The 22,935-nt window shown below is 36.6% G+C and overlaps 1 protein-coding gene across 1 annotated transcript in view; it reads right to left on the minus strand.

Moving 5' to 3' along the window:
- The window catches only part of LOC138159471 (zinc finger protein 135-like), a 49,299-nt gene that overhangs the window by 17,592 nt on the left and 8,772 nt on the right, over positions 1-22,935 (minus strand). Inside the window, exons 2-5 of the mRNA XM_069085837.1 lie at positions 14,450-14,945; positions 9,395-9,480; positions 1,168-1,294; positions 541-636 (exon numbers count right to left, since the gene is read on the minus strand). Of these exons, the coding sequence (XP_068941938.1) occupies positions 541-636; positions 1,168-1,294; positions 9,395-9,480; positions 14,450-14,825 (685 nt within the window). The 5' untranslated portion in view covers positions 14,826-14,945. The remainder of the gene's footprint in view (positions 1-540; positions 637-1,167; positions 1,295-9,394; positions 9,481-14,449; positions 14,946-22,935) is intronic.

The following is a 22,935-nucleotide window of genomic DNA, read 5'->3' on the forward strand; positions in this document are numbered from 1 at the left end:
TCTCTCTCTCTCTCTCTCTCTCTCTCTCTCTCTCTCTCTGTCTGTCTGTCTCTCTCTGTCTGTCTGTCTCTCTCTGTCTCTGTCTCTCTGTCTCTGTCTCTCTCTCTGTCTCTCTCTCTGTCTCTGTCTCTCTCTCTCTGTCTCTCTCTGTCTCTCTCTCTGTGTCTCTCTCTCTCTGTCTCTCTCTCTCTCTCTCTCTCTCTCTCTCTCTCTCTGTCTCTCTCTCTCTTTCCCTTTATCTCCTTCTTCTCCTTCTCCTTTTTCCTCTCCCTTCCCTTCCCTCAGAGAGCCTATAAAGACTATGAGACTGTGGATATAGAAAGGAAGAGAGTAAATTAAAGGACTATTATTCCTGAGATGTGGAGGGACAGGAAGCAGTGTTAGACTTATAAAGAAGGAACATACCTCTCTGTAAAAGAATAAAAGAGGATACTTGTCAAGCATATAAAATGTTAGGAGCATATTAAGACCCTTGAGGACCTAGATCATCTATCATTTTGCATGCAGTAACCTCCCTCTATCTGACTTTCTCTCACTCACCTGGGTAGGTAACTTTTGAAATTTCTTTCTCTAATATCCATGATTCTTCCTCTTGATCCATGTGGGATATGATCTCTGGCTTGGAAGCCGGAAGCCCTGATCATAGGGAAAAATGGAAAATGACTATCTGAAATGAAGACAAAAACTATCTCAGTTACCAATACTTTACATAAAATCCAGATGAAAGAGAACCCAAAAAGAGAACCTAGACAGAGATACAAAACACTACTGAAAGATGCTCAGTATTATGTTCCAAAGAAAGTGGGAAGAATGGCTCTCAGAACTGATCTTCACTCATTTTTCCTTCTGTGTTTAGGATGATAAAAACTGCTCTGGCATATAGTACCTGGTTTGGGGTGGAGAGAATCCTTGACCTGGCTGGGTGAGCAGATGATGTGAAAAAGAAAGTCTGAGTGGAAGTATAATGAATCTGCCCACTTTCAGTTCAATTTTTTCTAAAAAAGCCTTTTCATCAGGGCAGAGAAGAAATAGGCTTTTTCTTGGTCTCAAAGGGATTAGAAATCTTTTTTGTCCTAGATAACAATCTAAATTCCAGCTAATCACTTTAGATGTTTTAAGAAAAATGTCCTGGGGATTTCCTGAATCATAAGTCAAAGCTACTCTTACCCAGATAAACCAGGTTCCTGTAGTTTTCCAGCATCACAGCTCGATATAGATCCCTCTGAGTTGAATTCAGCTTCCCCCATTCCTCTTGGGTAAAGTCTACAGCCACATCCTTGAATGTCACTGATTCCTGAAACATGAAACCCATTCATGTTTATACCTTTCCAATACATGATTCTGGAAAAAGGATTTCGAGTGGTAGTGCTAGGGGATTTGAGTGGAATATGTAAGTGGTGCAGAGTTTTCAAATTTCTTAGTGTTCCAACGAAGACATTAAACATCCAATATATGAGTTTGTGGCACAATATACGTATATTTTTGTTGGAGAAGTTTTGCATCTTGTTGACTGGTGTGAAGGTGTCTCAATCAGATCCTATTTGGTATTACACAATCAACTCCATGGATTTAAACCTGGATAGTTCTCCTTGGCTGCCTTAAGGTTACCCTTGCAGATTGTGTCCCCTAGAGTGGGAATGAGTTCCATGAAAATGATCCCCTGCAATCTTGAATTCCACCACAAAATCTCTCTCAGATTCCAAATCTCCACATCTGTAAAATGATAATGCCCAGACTATCCATCACATAAGGTTATTGTAAGGATCAAGTGACATGCAAAAAGCACTAAACAGATGCCAGCTGTTACTGAAACACTCAAATACATATAGTCCCATTAGTTTGGATACTCCCTTCAATGACACAGCTCACAATCCATCCCATCTATCTTTTTGTCTATGCCCTAATAGTAGGAATATACATTGCTTTGTGATCCTTTGATGTTTCTTAGACTCTTATTTTATGATCTGGGGTGTATATTGTAACTCTGACTTGAAATAGTTTTAAATTTCTGTGGAAACTTTCTAGCTGATTTCCTGACCTCTCCCCACCACACACACACAGGCCTTGGCCTTCTCTGTGTGTCTTTATAAGTGATCATATCCTACTCTATTTCTTGGCCAGGCCATCATCATTTAGATGCAAGGTCAGAACAGTGAGTATGCCTTTCTTACCCTGCACTTTCTTACTTTCTTACTGCATATGCACTTTCTTACCCTGCATACTCCCCAATAAGCGAGGGGAACAGGGAACATCATTGAAGAACACTATAAAAACCAAGTCAAATCTTTAGTCGGTGGAGCAATCACTACTGGTCCACTAATAGTATAGTTGTCTCCCACCCTCAGCTGATACCTGGGGAATCAGCTTTTCTATACCACAGGGATTACCTAATTCTTTGAATGGGATCCTCCATCCCAAAAGTACTCCCCATTTCTTGCCTTTCCCATTCCTTTCTATAGATTTTGCAACTGGCACTGAAATCCTCTGGACCTTTTTTATTCACTGACCTCTGGTAGTGGAAAGTGTCAATGCATATAAAGTCACCTATAATGATTCTTGGAATCATCCCCTCCTGTCAGAATCTATTAGCTGGATGAGTAATAAGCTAGGCCTAGGCCATACATCCCCTTAGTTCATGAACCATTCACCAAAACTGAAATGACCTAGCAGCCATATTTACATGGACAGAGTGAAATAGGTAGGTTTACTGCTACCTTCTACCTTCCCCAGAGAAAACAATGGCCCACTGAGCCTGATGCTTCAGAGATAGGGAATGCCTTTCCTCTTAGATTCATGAGTCACTGCCCAAGTTTAGAAACAGGGCTATTTGCAGGCACACTTTTACAGGCAGTATTTCTTTACCTTCACCAAAAAGAACAAAAGCTGAATTCCCCTCCTACTATGCCTAGTAGATCCAAGAGTCACTGGCTGGCGCAAGGTATAAGACTTTCATATCTGACTCATGTATCCCAAGAGTAGGGAGCCCTTCTCTTATTGTAGGCTTATTGTAAGGCTTATGCCCCCAGCCAATGTAGTTGTCCTAATAAGTTCTCCATAGGGCATCCCTTGCGATAGGGTAATAATGGATGTTATTTTTTCCCCCTCACTTTCTCCTGACATTGTAAGGATGCTGTCAAAGATGGGTTCTACCCATCATTTCTCACACTTGTCACATGACCAAACCTTCTTCTCCTACTGTACATTTCCCAATGCTATCTTTTATTCTATTCCACAGTTCATCATTGGTTATATGTCATACATAGCCTGCTCAATTCAATATTACCTTCTCCACTGCCCTCCATGTGAGATTTTATTACTCTGGAGATTGGTGTTTCATGTCTTGTAGTCATATCATACCAGTAAAATATTAATAAAGATGGGTCTTTGTTTCAAGGAGGAACTTGGAACCATGGGAGAAAAATTGGATTTTCTGAAAGCAACCTAGACTACTCTTCTCATTCTATGATGAGCTTTATATGTTTTCCATTCAACTGCACCATGGATTTACAAACTCCATTGGACTTTCTCAGGGGACATTCTGCTCTTCAGACTACATGAACATCTGGCTCTTCTATGTTTGAGGTTGAGGGGAGAAAGTATGTACTTGTATCAGTGGCACTGGTTTTGCTGGGGTAGCCCCTTTATCTACTACTTAAGGGCTACTAGCTATTTTTTTTTATGTGAAGTTATGGAATAAAATAAGCACTTATTGTAGTTTCTTACTGGATTTTTAAAAAATTAATGTTTTATTTTTCTCCAATTATGTGTAAAAACAATTTTGAATTTTTTTTATCTGAGTTTCAAATTCTCTCCTTCCCTTCCTCCTTCTCTCCTCTTCCCTCTGAGAAAGCAAGTAATGTGATATAGGTTATAAATATACAGTCATGCAAAACATATTTCCATATTAGTCATGTTATGAAAGAAAAAACACCAAAATAAAAAACTAAAAAGAGTGGTTTTTTGGTTATGTTTTGTGTCGTTTTTTTAAAGTAGGCTTCTATCAGCTTTTTCTCTGGAAATGAATAGTATTTTTTTTCATCATAAGCCCTTAAGAATTTTCTTGGATTACTGTATTGCTGAATAGCGAAGTCATTCACAATTGATTATTGCATAAAATGCCATTCTCCTGGTTCTGCTTATTTAATTTGTACCAGTTCACATAAGTCTTTCCAGGTTTTTCTGAGAGGATTCTGCTTGTCATTTCTTATGGCACAATAGTATTCCATTACATTCTATACCACAACTGGCTCAGTCATTTCCCAATTGATAGGCATCCTCTCAATTTCCAATTCTTTGGTACCACTAAAAGAGCCACTATAAATGCTTTTGTATGTATAAGGTTTTTTTTTTTCCCTTTTTAAAATATTTCTTTGGAATAAGACTTAGTAGTATTTCTGGGTCAAAAAGTATTCATGATTTTTTAGTCTTTTGGTCATAGTTGCAAATTGCTGTACAGAATGGTGAAATCAGTTCACGATTCCAGAGTCTCAATTTTCCCACATCTGCTCCAACATTTGCCATTTTCCCTTTTTCTCATATTAGCCAGTCTGATAGGTGTGGGTGGTACCTCAGAGTTGTTTTCATTTGCATTTCTTTAATCGTGACAGAGCAATTTTTCCTACGACTAAAGATAACTTTGATTACTTTACCTGAAAACTACCTGTAAATTATCTTTTGACTAGTCATCACTTAGGGAATGGCTTGTATTTTTAGAAATTTGACTCAGTTCTCTATATATTTGAGAAATGAGGCCTTTATTAGAGAAACTTGCTGTAAAATTTTTCATAGTTATAATTACTGTTTATCCTACTTTCTCTCCTTTCCCTTCCTTGTCCATTCTTAAGTGTTTTGCTACTGATTAGTGCTTCCCCCCAATAGGTCCTCCTTTCTATCAATCCCTCCCACCTCCCCCCCCCCCCCCAACTCTATCTCTCCCATTCTCTTCCTAATTTCCTGTAGGGTAAGATAGATTTCAATAAATAATTGAATGTGTATGTTACCCCCTCTTTGAACCAATTCTGATTAAATCAAGATTCATGTGATCACTCCCTTCCAACTCCCCCATCTTCCCTATCTTCCCCTTCACTGTAAAGTTCTTTTGTGCCTCCTCTATGTGAGATAATTTAGACTCTCCCTACTTCTCCCTCTCCCCTTCTCCTTGCCCATTCCCCTTTTCCACCCCTTAATTTTTTTTTTTTGGATAATCATCCTATCATATTCAAATCACACTCATGCCCTCTATGTATTATCCTTCCAACTCCCCTAATAATGAGAAAGCTCTTAAGAGTTACAAATATCTTTCTCCCATGTAGGAATGTGAACTTTATTGAATCCCTTATTTTTTTTCTATTTACCTTTTTATGCTTCTCTTGATTCTTGTATTTGAAAATCAATTTTTCCATTCAGCTCTGGTGTTTGCATCTGGAATGCTTGAAATTCCTCTATTTAACTCAGTATCCATTTCCCCCCTAAAAGATTAGACTGTTTTTGATGAGTAGATATAATCCAACTCCTTTGCCCTCCAGAGTGTCATATCCTAAGCCCTCTGATCTTTTAATTCAGAAGCTGCTAAATCATGTGTTGTCTTGTCTATGGCTCCACAACATTTGAATTATTTTCTTCTGGATGCTTGCAACATTTTCTCCCTGACCTGGGTGCACTGGAATTTGACCGATATTCCTGGGAATTTTCATTTTGGGATTTCCTTCAGGAGGTGATCAGTGGAGTCTTCCAATTTCTATTTTACCTTCTGGTTCTAGAATATCAGAGTAGTTTTTCTTGATAATTTCTTGAAAGACAATGTCCAAGATATTTTTTTTGATCATGACTTTCAGATAGTCCAATAATTCTCAAATTATCTCTCCTTAGTCTATCTTCCAGGTCAGTTGTTTCTTCTATTTTTTCTTTCTTTTGATTTTGTTTTATTGTATTTTATGTCTCATGGAGTCATTGGTTTCCACTTGTCCAATTCTAATTTTTAAGTAATTTCCTGCACTGAGCTTTTGTACCACCTTTTCCATTTGGCCAATTCTGTTTTTAAGTTTTCTTCAATTAACTTTTGTGCCTCTTTTGTCATTCTGCCTATTCTGTTTTTCAAGGTTATCTTCAATATTTTTTTGTACTTCATTTACTAAGCTGACTCTTTTTTCATTATTTTTGTGCACCTTTCATGTTTCTTTTTTGCAATTTTTTATTTATCTCTCTTATTTGATTTTTAAAATCTTTTTTGAGCTCTCCTAGGATTTCTTTTTGGGTATGTGACCAATTCACATTTTTCTCTGAGGCTCTGAATATGGAAGTTTTGATTTTGTTGTCTTCTTCTGATTTTATGTTTTGATTTTCCCTGTCATCATAGTAACTTTCTATGGTCAGGATCTTGTTGTTGTCATTATTTGCTTATTTTCAGTGACTTTTAAATTTATATCAAAATTGGGCTCTGCTTCTGAGTTAGAGGGGGCATTTTCCCTAGTTTCAGGTTTTGTGTGTATGTGTTTCAGAGTTAGTTCTGGGAGGTCTGTAAGTTTTCAGTTTTTACAAGGTTGTATGATCTAAGGAGAAGTGTTTCTACTCCTCTCCTCGCCTGTGCTCTGGGATGTGAGGGAGCCTAAGTACTCTTCTACCCTGGAATTGTAACCACAGTCCCACTCCCCTATAGTCACAAGTTCTGGTGTATTAGTTTTCCTCCTTACCCCGGGACTGCCATCTAGACCAGCAAAGGGATCCCCATAATCTCCTTCTGACCAGTTGTCTGACCCTTTCTTGTCTATGGACTGAGAACTTCAGAAGTTTACCACTGCTACCACTGATTCAGTTACCCCCAAGGTCTGCTGCTGGTTTGCTGGGGCATGGCCTTTGCTAGTATAGCTTGAGCTGGACTGTGCTCCACTCTCACCCCAGTGCAACAAACCTGTCCTGTCATGATTTTAAGTTGCCTTTCTTGGGCTGTAAAATTGTTTATCCCTTTCCTTTGCAGATTCTGCCACTCTAGGAATTCATTCTGAGGCATTATTTAAGGTTGTTTTGAGGGGAATGGGGGTAGCTCAGGCAAGTCCCTGCCTTTTCTCTGCCATCTTCCTCTGCCCCTCCCATTGGATTTCTTGATCATTGTTTGACCTTTTGTTGAAGAATTTTTTTAAAAAATATTTTTAATTTATATTGTATTTTTTTAAACTCATAAAAGTCTTTATTGAAAGGTGTATTTACAGTTATGTGAGAAGTTGCAAGCTAATGTTTTTTTTTAAACAGATAGTTAATATGTTCATTCACCACAAACTAGTGAAAAAAACATCCTGTTTAATACGTGACAACTACTAAGACCAAAAGTCATCAATCCAAATCAAGTCCTTAACAATTAAACTCTTTGGTCAAAAGAGGCAAATGCCATTCAGAGAACTGGAAAAGAAAGGAAGGAAGGAAGGAAGGAAGGAAGGAAGGAAGGAAGGAAGGAAGGAAGGAAGGAAGGAAGGAAGGGAGGGAGGGAGGGAGGGAGGGAGGGAGGGAGGAAGGAAGGAAGGGAAGGGCGGAGGGGAGGGGAAGGGGCAGGAGAGGGAAGGGGAAAAGAAGGGAGGGAAGGAACGGGAAGGGACGCGAAGGGAAGGGAAGGGAAGGGAAGGGAAGAGAAGGGAAGGGAAGGGTAAGGAAGGAGAGAGGGAGAGATGAAGGAAGGAAAAAAATGAAGGTTGTAAGTTCATGGTGGTGAAGGGATCTTGCCAGAAGTTAAAGCAAAAGGAAGCACTTAAGACTGAAAAGCTTAGAGATTTGTTATCCTGGATCACTATGGGTTAAAACTGAGCCCTGTGACACAATGCCAAATTCTTAGACATCTCCAAATAGTTTTAGCTCAGTTCAGTCTTCCTTAGACTTTCTTCATGCCAACTGAAAGAAATGCAAAAGACAGTCCCACTTTCCATACTTGTACAGTATGTAGTTATAAAAGTTCTTGATCTTATAGTGAACTAGATCCTGGGTGCATTAAAGCAGCACATTAGACATTCTTTCCTTTTCATGAGGCACCCAAGTGATGCAGTGAATAGAATGTTGGAATCAGTTCAGATCTGGTCTCAGATAACTAGTAGATGCATGACTCTGGGCAAGTCACCTAACTGCTATCTACCTCAGTTTCTTCAACTATAAAATGATGATAATCATAGTACCTGCCTCCCAGGATTGTTATAAAAAACAAATGAGATAATATCCATAGAGAGCCTAGTGCCTGGCACACAGTAGGCACTTAATGCTTCCCTTCTCCATTCCTGTCCCTTCCCTTTCCACTTTCCCTTTCCTTTCCATCTTCCCTTTCCTTTCCATCTCTCCTCTCCTCCCCTTCCCCACTCCTCCCTTTCCTTTCTTCCAGTACTGGTTTTATTCTTTACTAATGATGCAACTTCCCTGCCTCCCCCTACTCTCAACTTGAGGCAGACATACTGGCATGGAACCCCAACTATGTTTCTCTTGCTCCTGGCCCTCAGTGCTGCCACCCTGGCTGAGCAAAAGAACTTCAATAACTGGATCTTCAAATGCAAGTTTTACAAAGGAGACTTATACAGTATCAATGTCACCTTCAGCAATGATGTTCACTCTCCAAAAAGCAGTTTTGGTGCATGATCTTGTGATGGTGTCCTTATACCATTCCATGTCCTCCAACCTGATGGATATGAGTGAAATCAGCTATCCCATTCAAAAAGGCAAAACCTATAACCACTTGAACAAGCTGCTAGTGAAGAATGAATATCCCATTATTAAGTTTGTGGTGCAATGGTTCTGGTGGATGTCAAGAAAAATTTTTCTTCTACTGGTGGCACATCCCAGTGCAAACAGTGTAAGATAATGAATATTTTTGCCAAGAAAATCCCAAATGGGGTCACAAAGAGTCAGACATGTCTGTACAACAATAATAGAATTATTAAATGATTAATGTCTTAGCTGCATTTCCCCAGTGACAGTGAAACCTCCTTGACTAAAAGAACTTTCTCTCATACGTTTCTCATACCCTTTACAGTACCCAGAACATAGCAGATTTGGATGATTTAATGAATAAGTATATGAATGTTAGCTGGAGAGGAATAGGAAAACTTTCTTTTTTTTTTTTAAGCAATCAGGGTTAAGTAACTTGCTCAAGGTTTCACAGCCCGTTATTATTTCTGGGTGTGGTGCTAAATATCTGAGCTCAGATTTGATCCAGGTCATCCCGACACTGGAGCCGGTGCTCTTACTTCCTGAGCCACCTGGCCGCCCCAATAGGAAAACTTTCAACAGCTAGGGATCATTTCCTTTGAAGTTCAGCATCCATTAGAATGGCCCCAACCAGGCTTCTGGGTTGTAGGAGGGCAGAAGGAAATTAGTTCATACCCTGGAAACTAAAGTATTATTTAGGAAAGAAGAAATTTCAACACACCTGGGACCCAGAAGTCAGACTTTCAGGAACCATTCTTTCTTCTTTTTTCTCCTCCTGGAGTAGTCTAGAATCCTGATAATTAACAGCTGGGGAGTTAAAAGGAAATATGAGGGAGACCAATTCTGCCTTGTAATTCCCAGATATATAAACTAAATATCTCCATATATTACATGGTTGACCTTCCCCATCCCCCCAACATTCTCTACAAGAGGAAGGTTAAAAAGAACAAAGAAGGTACCTTATCTTCTCCTAGGACCAGCTAGTCAAAACTCCTTGCTAAAACTTGGCAAACACAAATGAATACAAAATTCCAGGTGTGGCCTGACAAGGACAGCAGACATCAGTATGTTTACTTTCGTAGTTCTTGATACTATACATCTATCTCTTAAAGCAGCTTAAGTTGCTCTAGCTTTCATGTAACATGGTTGATTCATTAACTGAGCTGGGTAGTTCATGAAAATCCTCAGAACTCTTTCATACAAACTACTATTTAGATATTTCTCCCCCATTCTATATATTTCAAGTTGTTTTTTGAACCCAAGCATAAAACTTGGCATTTATCACTATTAAACTTCATCTTTTTAGATTCACATATCATCTAAAGACATATTCAAAACCTGAAAATGTAATCCAGTAAATTACTAATCCTTCCCAGTTTTCAGGAGGTGAAAATCTGGTAAGCATGCCATCCATGCCTTCATAAAAGTCACAAATATATTAAATACCACAGTACTAAAGACATCTCCCTGGGGAACATTACTAGAGAGTTCCTTCCAAGCTAGCATTGATTCATCAGTAACTATTCTTAGGTTCTGTCATTCAAGTAGTTCCAAGTGCATGTAACTCTACTATTATCAAACCCATATACTGTCATCTTGTCTAAAGGATCTCATGAAAGACTATCAAATACTTTTTTGAAATTTAGGCATATTATGTCTACAGCATTGTCATCTACCAGAATAGTAACCCTGTTAAAAGAATAGGAAATAAGGTTAGTCTGGAAAGACCTCATCTTGATAAAACCACATAAATTAAATTCCCTCCCAGAGTGCTCTGAAGTCATCTCTCTTCCTTTCCCCTACTTAACAGAGAGGTGGCCCTGCTTTTTGCTAAAACCAGCCTGTTACATGTGCACTTGATACTATCCTTTCCCATTTCCTCCAGCAGATCACATCTTTAACTATTCCTTCTCTTTCAAATCTTCAACCTCTCCCCATTAATTGATCCCTTCCCAGTTGCCTTCAAATATGCCCAAGTCTACCTTATCTTAAAAAAAACTTTGCAAGTCGGGGCAGCCAGGTAGCACAGGGAGTAAGAGCACGGGCTCCAGTGTTGGGATGACCTGGAGATCGAATCCTGGGCTCAGACACTTAGCACCCACCCAGAAACACCTGGCTGTGTAACCTTGAGCAAGTTACTTAACCCCAATTGCTTAGGGTCGGCCAGGTGGCTCAGTGAGTAAGAACACTGGCTCCAGTGTTGGGATGACCTGGATCAAATCTGGGCTCAGATGCTCAGCACCACACCCAGAAATAACTGACCCTGATTGCTTTAAAAAAAAAATTTGCAAGTCCTTACTATCTCCTCAAGCTATCATCCTATATCTTTTGTTACCTGAGGTCAAACTCTTTGAAAAAGTTGTCTACATTTGTTGCTAATTCCTCTTCTCTCACTCTTCAGCCCTTTGCAATTGAATTGAAATATTCATCTTCATCAGTCAACTGAAACTGCTCTCTCCAGTTATCAAAAATTTCTGACAAAACTGATGGTCTTTTCTCAGTCTTAAACCTTCTTAATCTATTTGCTGCATGTGACACTTTTGACCACACTCATTCAGCTCCTGGATACTTTTTTCTTTCTGAGTTTTCATGAAACTACTCTGTACTGGTTGGTCTTCTTTGCTGGCTCATCATCTACATCATGCCCCTGACTGTGAGTAATCCCTAAAATTCTGCCCTAGGTTCTCCTCTCTTTTCTCTTCATCAGATTTGATGGGTTTATTAACAATCATAGCTAAGCAGATGATTCTCATATCTTCTATATGTCCCAGTCTCTCCTCTGAACTTCAATCTTGCATAACCAATTGCCTGTCAAACATTTCTAATGACATGTCCTAGAGACATCTTACATTCAACATACCAAAATCTCAACTCATTATCTTTCCCTCTAAACCCTCCTCTCTTTAAAGTGTCCCTATTGCTACTGACAGACAGCACCACTATTCCTCCACTATCTCAAGTTTGTAATGTTAATATTCTGGTCTCCTCACTCTCCCTCACCCCATATATCTAATCAACTGGCAAATCTTGCTGTTTCCACCAAAAGGTATCTCTCTCATCCGAACCTTTCTCTCCATTCATATAAATACAACCTTAATTCAGATAATCATCATTTTTTTTTATTATTCCAGCAGTCTCTTGATTGGTTCAAAAGCTCCTAACAAAACTCAAGTCTTTCACTACTCCAGCCTATCCTAAACACTGTTGCTAAAGTAATTTTCCTTAGGTCCAAATCTGACCATGTACTTCTCCTACTCAACCATCTCCACTGGTTTACAATTGCCTCTTGAAAGATAAACTATAAATTTCTCAACTTATCTTTTAAATTCCTACACCTGACCCCAACCTATCTTTGCAGTCCCATTGGATATTATTTTCCTAAACTCTGCAATTCAAACAAATAGGCCTTCTATCTGTTCCCTACACATGACACCATCTCATCTCTCTGCCTTTGCACTGACCACCCTCCATGCCTGGAATGTATTTCCTCCTCCCTTCTGCTTTATTGAGTCCCCTCATTAAGATGAAGCTCAATGTCTTTCTGCCTGAATCCTTGCCTAACCCTGACCTAGTGCACTATCTCTCAAACCACGTTCCCTTTAACTACTTCGTATATATTTGTATTTATTCAATCTATATATTATATATAATTCTTTTACATGTACTTGTTTCTCTTTCACTATAATGTAAGTTGCTTGTGAGTAGAGATGATTTCATTCTTTGTACTTATATCCTTAGTAGTTAGTATGGTATCTGGCACATATTTGGTAATTAATACAAATTTTTTATTGATTGACATTTAATAAACCATTCTAGAATTTCACCAGAAACTGAAGTGAAACTCACTATCCGATAGTGTACAGGCTCTACATTATTCTATTTTTTGAGATATATGACATCTATTTCTTTCCAATCACTTGGCATCCTCCAGTTCTACATGTTTTTTTAAGGACAAGTCAAAGTAGCTAAACAATCATAGTATTCATTATTTTAAGGATGTAAGGATATAATTAATTTAGCTTGAATGATTTGAGCTTAATGAAAGCATCCAGATACTCTTTTATCATCTAAACCAGTAGTGTCCAACTCAAATAGCAATGGATCCTTGCTGCATATTGACTAAGAAAATCACAAGTTAACATCATCTATGCTGGACTGTATTTTTATTTATTTTTGTTAAACATTTCTCAGTTACATTTTAATCTGCTTTGGGCTACACTCCAGTTTGCTGCAAGTGCCAATACCGCCTCTGATCTATACAACTTATTTTCAATGTTAACTTATTGACCTTTTTTTTTCTAATTCTCTCAGTCTGAAGATCATTCTCTTTGATAAAGAAAATAAACAAAATAAGAATTAAGTAGTTCTATCTTGTCTCCATTATCATTGCCCTATCCACCTTGGACACTGATCCCATTATCCCTTTGATATTACTCTTGTCCCAATATCTAAAAAGCCCTTTCAATTGTCCTCAGCATTTACTGAAAGCCTCAAATATTATGATCTTTAAGCACTCTTAACATTATTCTTACGTGCAGAACAATGGCCTTCTTTTGTTTCCATATCCTGCCCTTGCTTGCATCTTCTTTACATGTCTTTTAATATTTTAAATTGATTGATGAGTTCCATCTGCATCCATAGTCTCTACAAAAAGTTCCCTCTTTTCTTCTTCATAAGAATAACTTGTGCTAGTGATATAACAACTTTATCCTTGAAACTTTCATTTTTCTTGGGTCAACTTGTTTTGTGGAATTTATACCCTAGAATACTATCTATCCTCTCCAAACTCCTTGAAAGATAATTTTTTCAAAATCTATACCTGTCATCCTTAGCTTTCCTCATGAAGTACTTACTCCTAAAATTCCCAACATTTCTATTTTCAATGAGCTTGATTTCTTTCTCTGACGAAACTCTAGAATGGATTACTAAAGGGATGGTTAACCTACATTTCACTGGTCCCAAAGACAGGCAGATTTAGGTTTGATTTAAGGAGAAAACTTCCTAACAATTAGAGAGCTTTCAAAAAGTAGAATGGTCTGCCGCAGGAAGTACTCTCATTGGAGTAAAGTAAAAAGTTCATCAGGATCCCTATTCAGCTAATATGACCTCAGGGGTACCTTAAAACTCTGAAATTCTGGGAATTATACCTTACATAGTATGAAAGGAAGTCATATTCTGAATTTCATAAAGAAAGCAATATTTATAAATAGATGATCTTAACTTCACTACCAAAGGCATTATTATTTAGTGAAAAAAGAAGTTGGTAGGAAGTCAGAAGATCTGAGTTCTAATCCTAATTTGTCTGTGAATAAACTATGGAAAATGTCACAGAGCTTTAGAGCTGAAAGGGACCCAGGGGTCATCTAATCCAACCATTTACTTTGCAGATGAGGAAACTAAGGTCATGAAATGAAATCACTTGCCCAAGATCACAAAACTAAAAAAGTGTCAGGTCCCAAACTTCTGATTATAATACAGTATTTTTCCCACTATAACCCAGTACTTTTTCCCACTGCACCACACATCCAGAACCAAACCAAACCAAAACAAAATACTCAAAAGACAGTTTCAATTGAAAATGTTCTTATTTATATAGCAGATGCTCCTGCCCACAGTGAAGCTTCAAAGAGGCAATGAGCTTGATGTGATCCATAAGTCACATATCAGAGTTCTAAATTCCCAGGGAACTTTTTCCCTATTTTACTCCAGATCTCTTACTTCAGATGTGAGTTTTACCCTCTTATTGCCTATCCCATAAACTTTCTGTAATTCTCACCTCTCTCCTCAGTTGTTTGGGTCAAGTCCTCCACCAAGCTTACCACCTCTTTACTATTTGTGGGATGCTGGGATTTTACCCAAATCCTGATATCCCCAGGCAGGATGGTTAGAAATTGCTCTAGCACCAGCAGCTCCAGAATCTGTTCCTTTGTATGAATCTCTGGTCTTAGCCATTTACAGCAAAGTTCCCAGAGCTGGATGAGAGCTTCTTGGGGCCCAGCAACTTCTGGGTATTGATACCATCTAAAACTCTGGCGAGCAACTTCGAGATCTGATTTTTCTCGGATCATATCTTGCCCACTAGTGATATCAACTCTGAGGACTAAGTTATCTTCATGTGGAGCCAAGATCTGGGGCCTCAAGATAGAGGTCATCACTTTGTTTGAAGATCAGAATTTGAGGTGGTCCTCATTGATTTCAAATCTGCATTCTTAATAGGGCAGTAAGTCCCTTCACTCAGGCTCACTCACATCCACAAGTTCTTCTAAGAGGTACTGTGGGTAAAGATAGATTACAGTCAGCAAGAGGGACAAAGAAGCCTTAGTTACACAGTCTGAACCCAAAGCCAATACATAAATTGTGAGATGCTGTACACACAAATGGCTCACAAGTCTCTAGCAACAGCATGGTCCTATTCTTAAAAAACATAAAGAAAATAATAGGAGCTATCACAAACACACACTTGGATATACTGATACATATACAATACTTAGGCATTTTTTTAAAAGACATAATAAAGGTAATAATAAAAGGAGAAGAAACTAAAGACATAGACCTTATGAAAACTTACCTATCACATCCTGAAAAATGAATGAGTTAAAAAACAAATCATCAAAATATTTAATAACTATGTGAAATACAATAGTAATAATAAGACAATACTCCAAAATTTCTGGGAAACAGCTAAAGCAGTTCTCAAGGGGAAAATTACATCCCTGAGTCATATAGTACAAAATAGAAGAATTAATGAATAAGATGTGAACAGAATATGAAATTTCAAAATTTAGAAATCTAACAAAGGAACTCAAAATAAAAACAAAAGAAGAAATCCTAATAAGAGGACGAATGGATAAATTGAAGGAAAACTTATAAAATTGATAAAACAAAAAGCTTTTTTAAAAAGTCTTAACAAAACCAATACTTTTAACAAAAATCATTAAAAAAATAAAGTTACCAAAATGAATAAACAGGTAAAATCACAACAAAGAAGAAGTAAATGAATTGTTGAAAACTACTAACCACAGTCACTTGCCAGCAAAACTGAGAATTTAAAAGTAACAAAATATAAAATAAAAGATTCAGTTCCAGAAAAGGAAATCAAACTAGCCCTATAAAGGAAATAACAATATGCAAATTATTCTCAAAAAGTGAGAAAGAAAACACCCTATTAACTTCCTTTTTTCCAATAAAATAAAATACTAACACCTAAACTAGTTATTAAGAGAAAGAGAGCAAAGAGAACTATAGATCTCTATATTAGTGGAGTATTGATTTAAAATTTTCAAATAAAACCTTAGAAAAAAGGAAATATTAATTCATCCAATGTATTATTCACAACTTCTCAAATTATATTTATACAAGGGATGCAATGCTGGTTCAATATTAGTGGACTAATTACCATAATTAATCATATTTAAAGCAAAATTATCTAAAATCACATTATTCTTTCAAGAGATACAGAAAATTTTTGACAATGAACAATACTCATTTATTAAATGCTCCTAAAAACCTACAAAGGCCCATTTAAAAAATATATATGTTATCTAATAACAAAAGCTAGCATTATGTATAATAGGAAAATACTAGAAGCATCCCTACTAAATACAAGAATTAAAGCAAGTATCCTGTTTCCCCAGTACTATGAGACATTGTTCTAGAAAAGCTAGCAATTACAGTTAGATGAAAAATATTAAAGACATTAAGAAAGGCAGAGAAAAATGCTTATTGGCTATTATATGGGTTTTTTTTGTTGTTGCTATTGTTGTTAAAAGGGATAGTTTTACAGAGGAAGAGAGGGATATACTGGAAAATGTAGGTGATATAAAAGCAAATTTTGAGGACAAATTTATTTTTAAAAATTTAACTCTTCCCCAAGGCTAGGAAGTGTAACAGAATGGCACTGTTCTTTTTTTTATGGCATCATCTTTTTAATAAAAAATCTTAAGGGGAAAAAAATCTAGATAGTCAACCAAGAATTTTTGGGAAAATTAATTTCAGTAAAGAAGCAGGACAATAAATAAAGCCACAAAAATCAATATCATTTCTATTAAATAATAAAAAATAATACAGAAGAAAATAAAAGAAAGCAAAGTCCTAGTCAAAAGAACTGAGAGTCAAAGGAACACTTAAGACTTGCAAAGATATAGTTACAAAACATTGGCTTAAAGTAGTATTTTTAAGTTATTTCAGAATTAGAGGAATATTCTTTGATCATGGCCAGGTCAACTTCAATATAACATAAATGAGAATATTAACTAAATTAATTTACAATTTTGGTGCTATATTAGACAAGTTACATTTTGTTGTTCAGTCATGTCCAACTTTGTGACTCCATTTGGGGTTTTCTTGGGAAAGATACTGAAGTGGTTTGTCATTTTCTTTTCCTGCTCATTTCACAGATGAGGAAACTGAGGCCAATAGGGTCAAGTGACTTGCCCAGGGTCACATAGCTAGTAAATGGCTAAGACCAGATTTGAACTCATTTGAAAATGAGTTATCTTGACTCCAGGGCCAGTGCTCTATCACCCACTGTGCCACCTAGCTATCCTCACAAACTACTAGGGGATCACTTTATTGATCTAAGTAAAACAAAAATGAAATTCATTTGGAGGAACAAAAGATCTAGAATATCAAAGAGAAACAATTTTTAAAAAAGCATAAATGGGATGGCTAGGTGGCACAGTGAATAGAGCACCAGCCCTGGAGTCAGGAGGACCTGAGTTCAAATCCAGACTTAGACACTTAACACAAAAAAACTAGCTGTGTGACCTTGGGCAAGTCACTTAACCCCAACTTAACCTCCAAAAAGCAAAAAAAAATAGCAGAAATGGAGAAAGTAGCACTTCAAGACCTCAAATCATATTATAAAGCAGTAAACATCAAAACTATTGTGTCCTAGTTCAAATACAAAGAAAAGTAGATCACTGGTACATAGCAGAAAAGAATATTAGAACCAACTGGGCTGAATAAATCATCATTAAATAAATGCAAAAATATAAATTACTTAGGAAAGAACTCCCTAATTGATAAAAATTTCTGGGAAAACTGGAAAGTAATCTACCAGAAATTAGATTTAGACCGTCTTCTACTAAAATAAACCCAAAATGAATTTGGGACTTAAATGGTTTTTTTTTTTAGTCTTTATTAATTTATTGTTTACTTTTAGTTTACAAGATTCAGTTCCACAATCCCTTGAACTTCAAATTTTCTTCCCTTTCACCCCCTCCATGGCAGCATTCAATCAAGTATAGGATCTGCAAATACTTTCATATTAGACATTAGTCAGGTTATAAAGAAGGATGGTAACTGATGGAATGAACAATGGGGAAGAGGGAACAAAACCAAAACCAAACAAGAAAAAGAAAGAGAGCAGGTAATTTGCTTCAATCTGCATTCAAACTCTGTTCTTTCTAGTTCTTTCTCTGAATGTAGACATCTCTCTCCATCATGAGTCTTTTGGAGTTGTCTTATAACCCTGCATTGCTGAGAAGAGTCCAGTCCATCAAAGTTGGTTGTCATCCATACTAGTGTCTGTGATTATGTACAAACTTCTCCTGGTTCTGCTCTTCTCACTCAGCATCAGTTTGTATAAGCCTCTTTAGGTAAATATAAAGTCCATCTGCTCCTCATTCCTTATAGCACAATAGTATTCCATTACATTCATATTCCACAACTTGTCTAGTCATTCCCCAATTTATGGGCATCCCCTTAATTCCCAATTCTTTGCTTACACAAAAAGAGCTGCTTAAATTATTTTTGTACATATGGGTCTTCCTCCCACTTCTATGATCTCTTTGGGATACAACCCTAGAAGTGGTATTGTTGAGTCAAAGGGTATGAAATTACTTATAGCCCTTTGGGCATAGTTCCAGATTGTGCTCCAGAATGGTTGAACCAGTTCACAACTCCAACAATGCATAAGTGTTCCAATTTTTCCACATCCTGTCCAGCATTTGTCATTTTTCTGTTTTGTCATCTTAGCCAGTCTGACTGGTGAGATGTGGTACCTCAGAGTAGTTTTGATTTGCATTTCTCTAATCAGTAGTGATTTAGAGCATTTTTTTCATATGCTTATGGATATCTTTAATTTCTTCCTCTGAAAATTGCCTGTTCATAACCTTTGACCATTTATCAACTGGGGAATGACTTGTATTCCCATAGATTTGACTCAATTCTCTGTATATTTTAGAAATGAGGCCTTTATCAGAGACACTGGTTGCAAAAATTCTTTCCTAATTTCCCACTTCCCTCTTAATCTTGGTTACATTGGCTTTGTGCGGAAACATTTCAATTTATTGTAATCAAAATTATCCATTTTGCATTTTATAATGCTCTCTAATTCTTGCTTGGTCATAAAGTCTTCCATTCTCCATAAATCTGACAGGCAAACTATTCCTTGCTTTCCCAGACTGCTTACAGTATCAGCCATTATACCTAGATCATGCACCCTTTTAGACTTGATTTTGGTATAGAGTGTTAGATAATGGTCTATGCCCAATTTCTGCCATACTATATTACAGTTTCCCCGGCAGTTTTTGTCAAATAGAGAGTTCTTATCCCAAAAACTGAGGACTTTGGGTTTATCAAACAGTAGATTACTACAGTCATTGACTACTGTGTGTACCCAATCTATTCCATTGATCCACTATTCTCTTCCTCAGCCAGTACCAAGTAGTTTTGATGACTGTTGCTTTATAATACAGATTAAAAATCTGGTATGGTTAGGTCACCTTCCCTAGCATTTCTTTTCATTAATTCCCTTAATATTCTGGACCTTTTGTTCTTCCAAATGAATTTTGTTACTATTTTTTTCTGCCTCTATAAAGTAACTTTTTGGTAGATTGATTGGTATGGCACTAAATATGTACTTTAATTTAGGTAAGATTGTCATTTTTATTATATTAGCTGAACCCAGCCTTGAGCAATTGACATTTTTCCAATTAGTTAAATCTGACTTTTTTTGCGTGAAAAGTGTTTTGTAGTTGTGTTCATATAGGTCCTGGGTTTGTTTTGGCAGGTAGATTCCCAAATACTTTATAAAGTCTACAGTAACTTTAAATGGGATTTCTCTTTCTATTTCTTGCTGCTGGATTTTGTTAGAAATATATAGGAATGCTGAGGATTTATATGGGTTTATTTTATATCCTGCAACTTTGCCAAATTTATTTATTGTCTCAAGTAGTTTTTTGCTTGATTCTCTAGGATTCTCTAAGTAAATCATATCATCTGCAAAGAGTGATAGCTTGGTTTCTTCTTTGCCTAATTTGATTCCTTTGATTTCTTTTTCTTCTCTGATTGCTGTTAACATTTCTAGTACCAGATTGAATAAGAGGGTTGATAGTGGACATCCTTGTTTCACCCCTGATCTTATTGGAAATGCGTCTAGCTTATCCTGATTACATATAATACTTGCTGATGGCTTTAAATAGATGCTACCTATTATTTTAAGGAAGATGCCATTTATTCCTATACTTTCTAGTGTTTTTAATAGGAATGAATGTTGTATTTTGTCAAAAGCCTTTTCTGCATCTATTGAGATAATCATATGGTTTCTGTTAGTTTTATCACTGATATGATCAATTTTGCTGATGGTTTTCCTAATATGGAACCATCCTTGCATTCCTAGAATAAATCCTACCCGATCAAAGTGTATTATTCTTGTGATAAGTTGCCATAATCTTTTTGCTAAAATTTTACTTAAAAATTTTTCATCTATATTCATGAGGGAAATTGGTCTATAATTTTCTTTCTCTGTTTTGTCTCTTCCTGATTTAGGTATCAGTACCATATTTGTGTCATAAAAAGAATTTGGTGGGACTCCTTCCTCACTACTTTTCCCAAATAGTTTGTAGAGTATTAGAATCAAATGTTCTTTAAATGTTTGATACAATTTGCTAGTAAATCCATCTGGCCCTGGAGATTTTTTCCTAGGGGTTTTGCTAAAGGCTTGTTCGATTTCTTTTTCTGAGATGGGGTTATTTAAGTAATTACTTCTTCTTCAGTTAATCTGGGCAACTTATATTTTTGTAAATATTTATCCATTTTGCTAGGATTGTCAAATTTGTGTGCATACAACTGGGCAAAATAATTTCTAATTATTGTTTTAATTTCCTCTTCATTGGAGGTAGATTCACACTTTTCATTTTTAATACTCAATTTGTTTTTTTTCTTTCTTTTTTTAAAACATATTGACTAAAGGTCTATCAATTTTATTATTTTTTTTTTCATAAAACCAGCTCTTAGTTTTATTTATTAATTCAACAGATTTCTTAATTTCAATTTTATTTATCTCTCCTTTGGTTTTTATTATTTCTAATTTAGCATTTAATTGGGGACTTTCAATCTGTTCTTTTTCTAGCTTTTTCAATTGCATGTCCAATTCATTGACCTCCATTTTCTCTAATTTATTCACATATGCATTCAGGGAAATAAAACTTTCCCTAAGAACTGCCTTTGCTGTATCCCACAAGTCTTGGTATGTTATCTCATTATTGTCATTTTCATGAATGAAGTTATTGTTTCTGTAATTTCTTGTTTGACCCACTCATTTCTTAGGATTAAGTTACTTAGTTTCCAATGAGTTTTTAGTCTGTTTTTCCGTGGCCCTTTATTCCACATTATTTTTATTGCATCATGATCTGAGAATAATGCATTTAATATTTCTGCCTTTCTGCACTGAATTGTGAGGTTTTTATGCCCTAGTACATGATCAATTTTTATGTATGTGCCATGTACTGCTAATAAGAAGGTATTCCTTTTTTTTTTTTTTTTGCTCTTTGGAGGGCAATTGGGGTTAAATGATTTGCCCAAAGTCACACAGCTAGTAAGTGTGTCAAGTGTCTGAGGCCGTATTTGAACTCAGGTCCTTCTGACTCCAGGGCCGGTACTCAATTCACTGCACCCCCTAGTCACCCCAGTATATTCTTTTTTATCCCCATTCAGTTTTCTCTAGAGATCTATCATATCTAGCCCCTCTAAAATTCTATTCACCTTCTTAACTTCTTTCTTGTTTATTTTGAGGTTAGATTTATCAAGTTCAGAGAGAGGGAGATTGAAGTCCCCCACTAGTATAGTTTTGCTATCTATTTCTTTTTCTAATTCCCTTGACTTCTCCTCTAGGAATTTGGATGCCATATTGCTTGATGAATATATGTTAAGTAATGATATTGCTTCATTCTCAATGGTGTCTTTTAGCAGTATATAGTTTCCTTCCCTATCTCTTTTAATTAGATCTATTTTTGCTTTTGCTTCATCTGAGATAAGGATTGCTACTCCTGCTTCTTTTACTTTAGCTGAAGCATAATATATTCTACTCCAGCCTTTTAGCTTTACCCTGTGCATATCCCCTTGTTTCAAATGTGTTTCTTGTAGACAGCATATTGTAGGATTATGGTTTTTAATCCATTCTGTGATTCACCTCCATTTTATGGGAGAGTTCATCCCATTCACATTCACAGTTATGATTACTATCTGTGTCTTTGCCTCCATCCTATTCCCTTCCCTGTTTTTGTTTCTTCCTTCTCTCTTCCCCTCCTTAAGAGTTTTCCTTTTGACCACCACCTCCCTCAATATTCCCTCTCTGTGACTCCCCTCTTTACCTACCCTTTCCCTTAATACTATTTCCCTTCCTTCTAAATCCCCCCCCCACTTTAAGTTCCCTTTATCCCTCCTACTGCCTGTAGGGCACAATGGATTTTTATACTTATTGGAGTATGTTATTCCCTCTTTAACCCCAAACCAATGAGAGTGAATTTCAGACAGAGCTCCTCTTTCTCCCTCCTTTCCCCCTATTATAATGAGTTTTTGTCTCTTTTTTCATGTTAGAACCTTAAACTTAACTGATTGTGTTGATCCTTCTTTGAACCAGAACCAATGAGAATAAAGTTCATATGATGTTCATCTCCCTCCCTCCTTCCCCTCATTTCCCTTATTTCTCTTTGTGTGGCATAATTTACCTTTTTCTGCCTCATCCTTTCCTTTTCTCCCATTACAGTCCCTTTGAACCCCTTAAAAAAGTCTTTTTTTTGCATCAGATTAGTTCATTTATACCCACACCTTCTGTCTTTGTATATCCCTTTTAAATGTTTCAATAATCATATAAATTTCAATGCTGACAAGTATCAGCTTCTCATATAGAGATATTGGGACTTAAATATTAAAGATGATGCCATAAAAAAATTAGAACATTGTGTGGGGTGTTTGTAACCCATTTAAAATAATCAGTTAGAGACTTTTCTTAAGAAAGGCAAAAAGGAGTTTTATTGC

Source organism: Petaurus breviceps, unplaced genomic scaffold (genome assembly GCF_028583685.1).
Source record: "Petaurus breviceps papuanus isolate PSGF00001 unplaced genomic scaffold, PetGlider_PUasm1.0 176, whole genome shotgun sequence".
NCBI classification, from domain to species: Eukaryota; Metazoa; Chordata; class Mammalia; order Diprotodontia; family Petauridae; genus Petaurus; species Petaurus breviceps.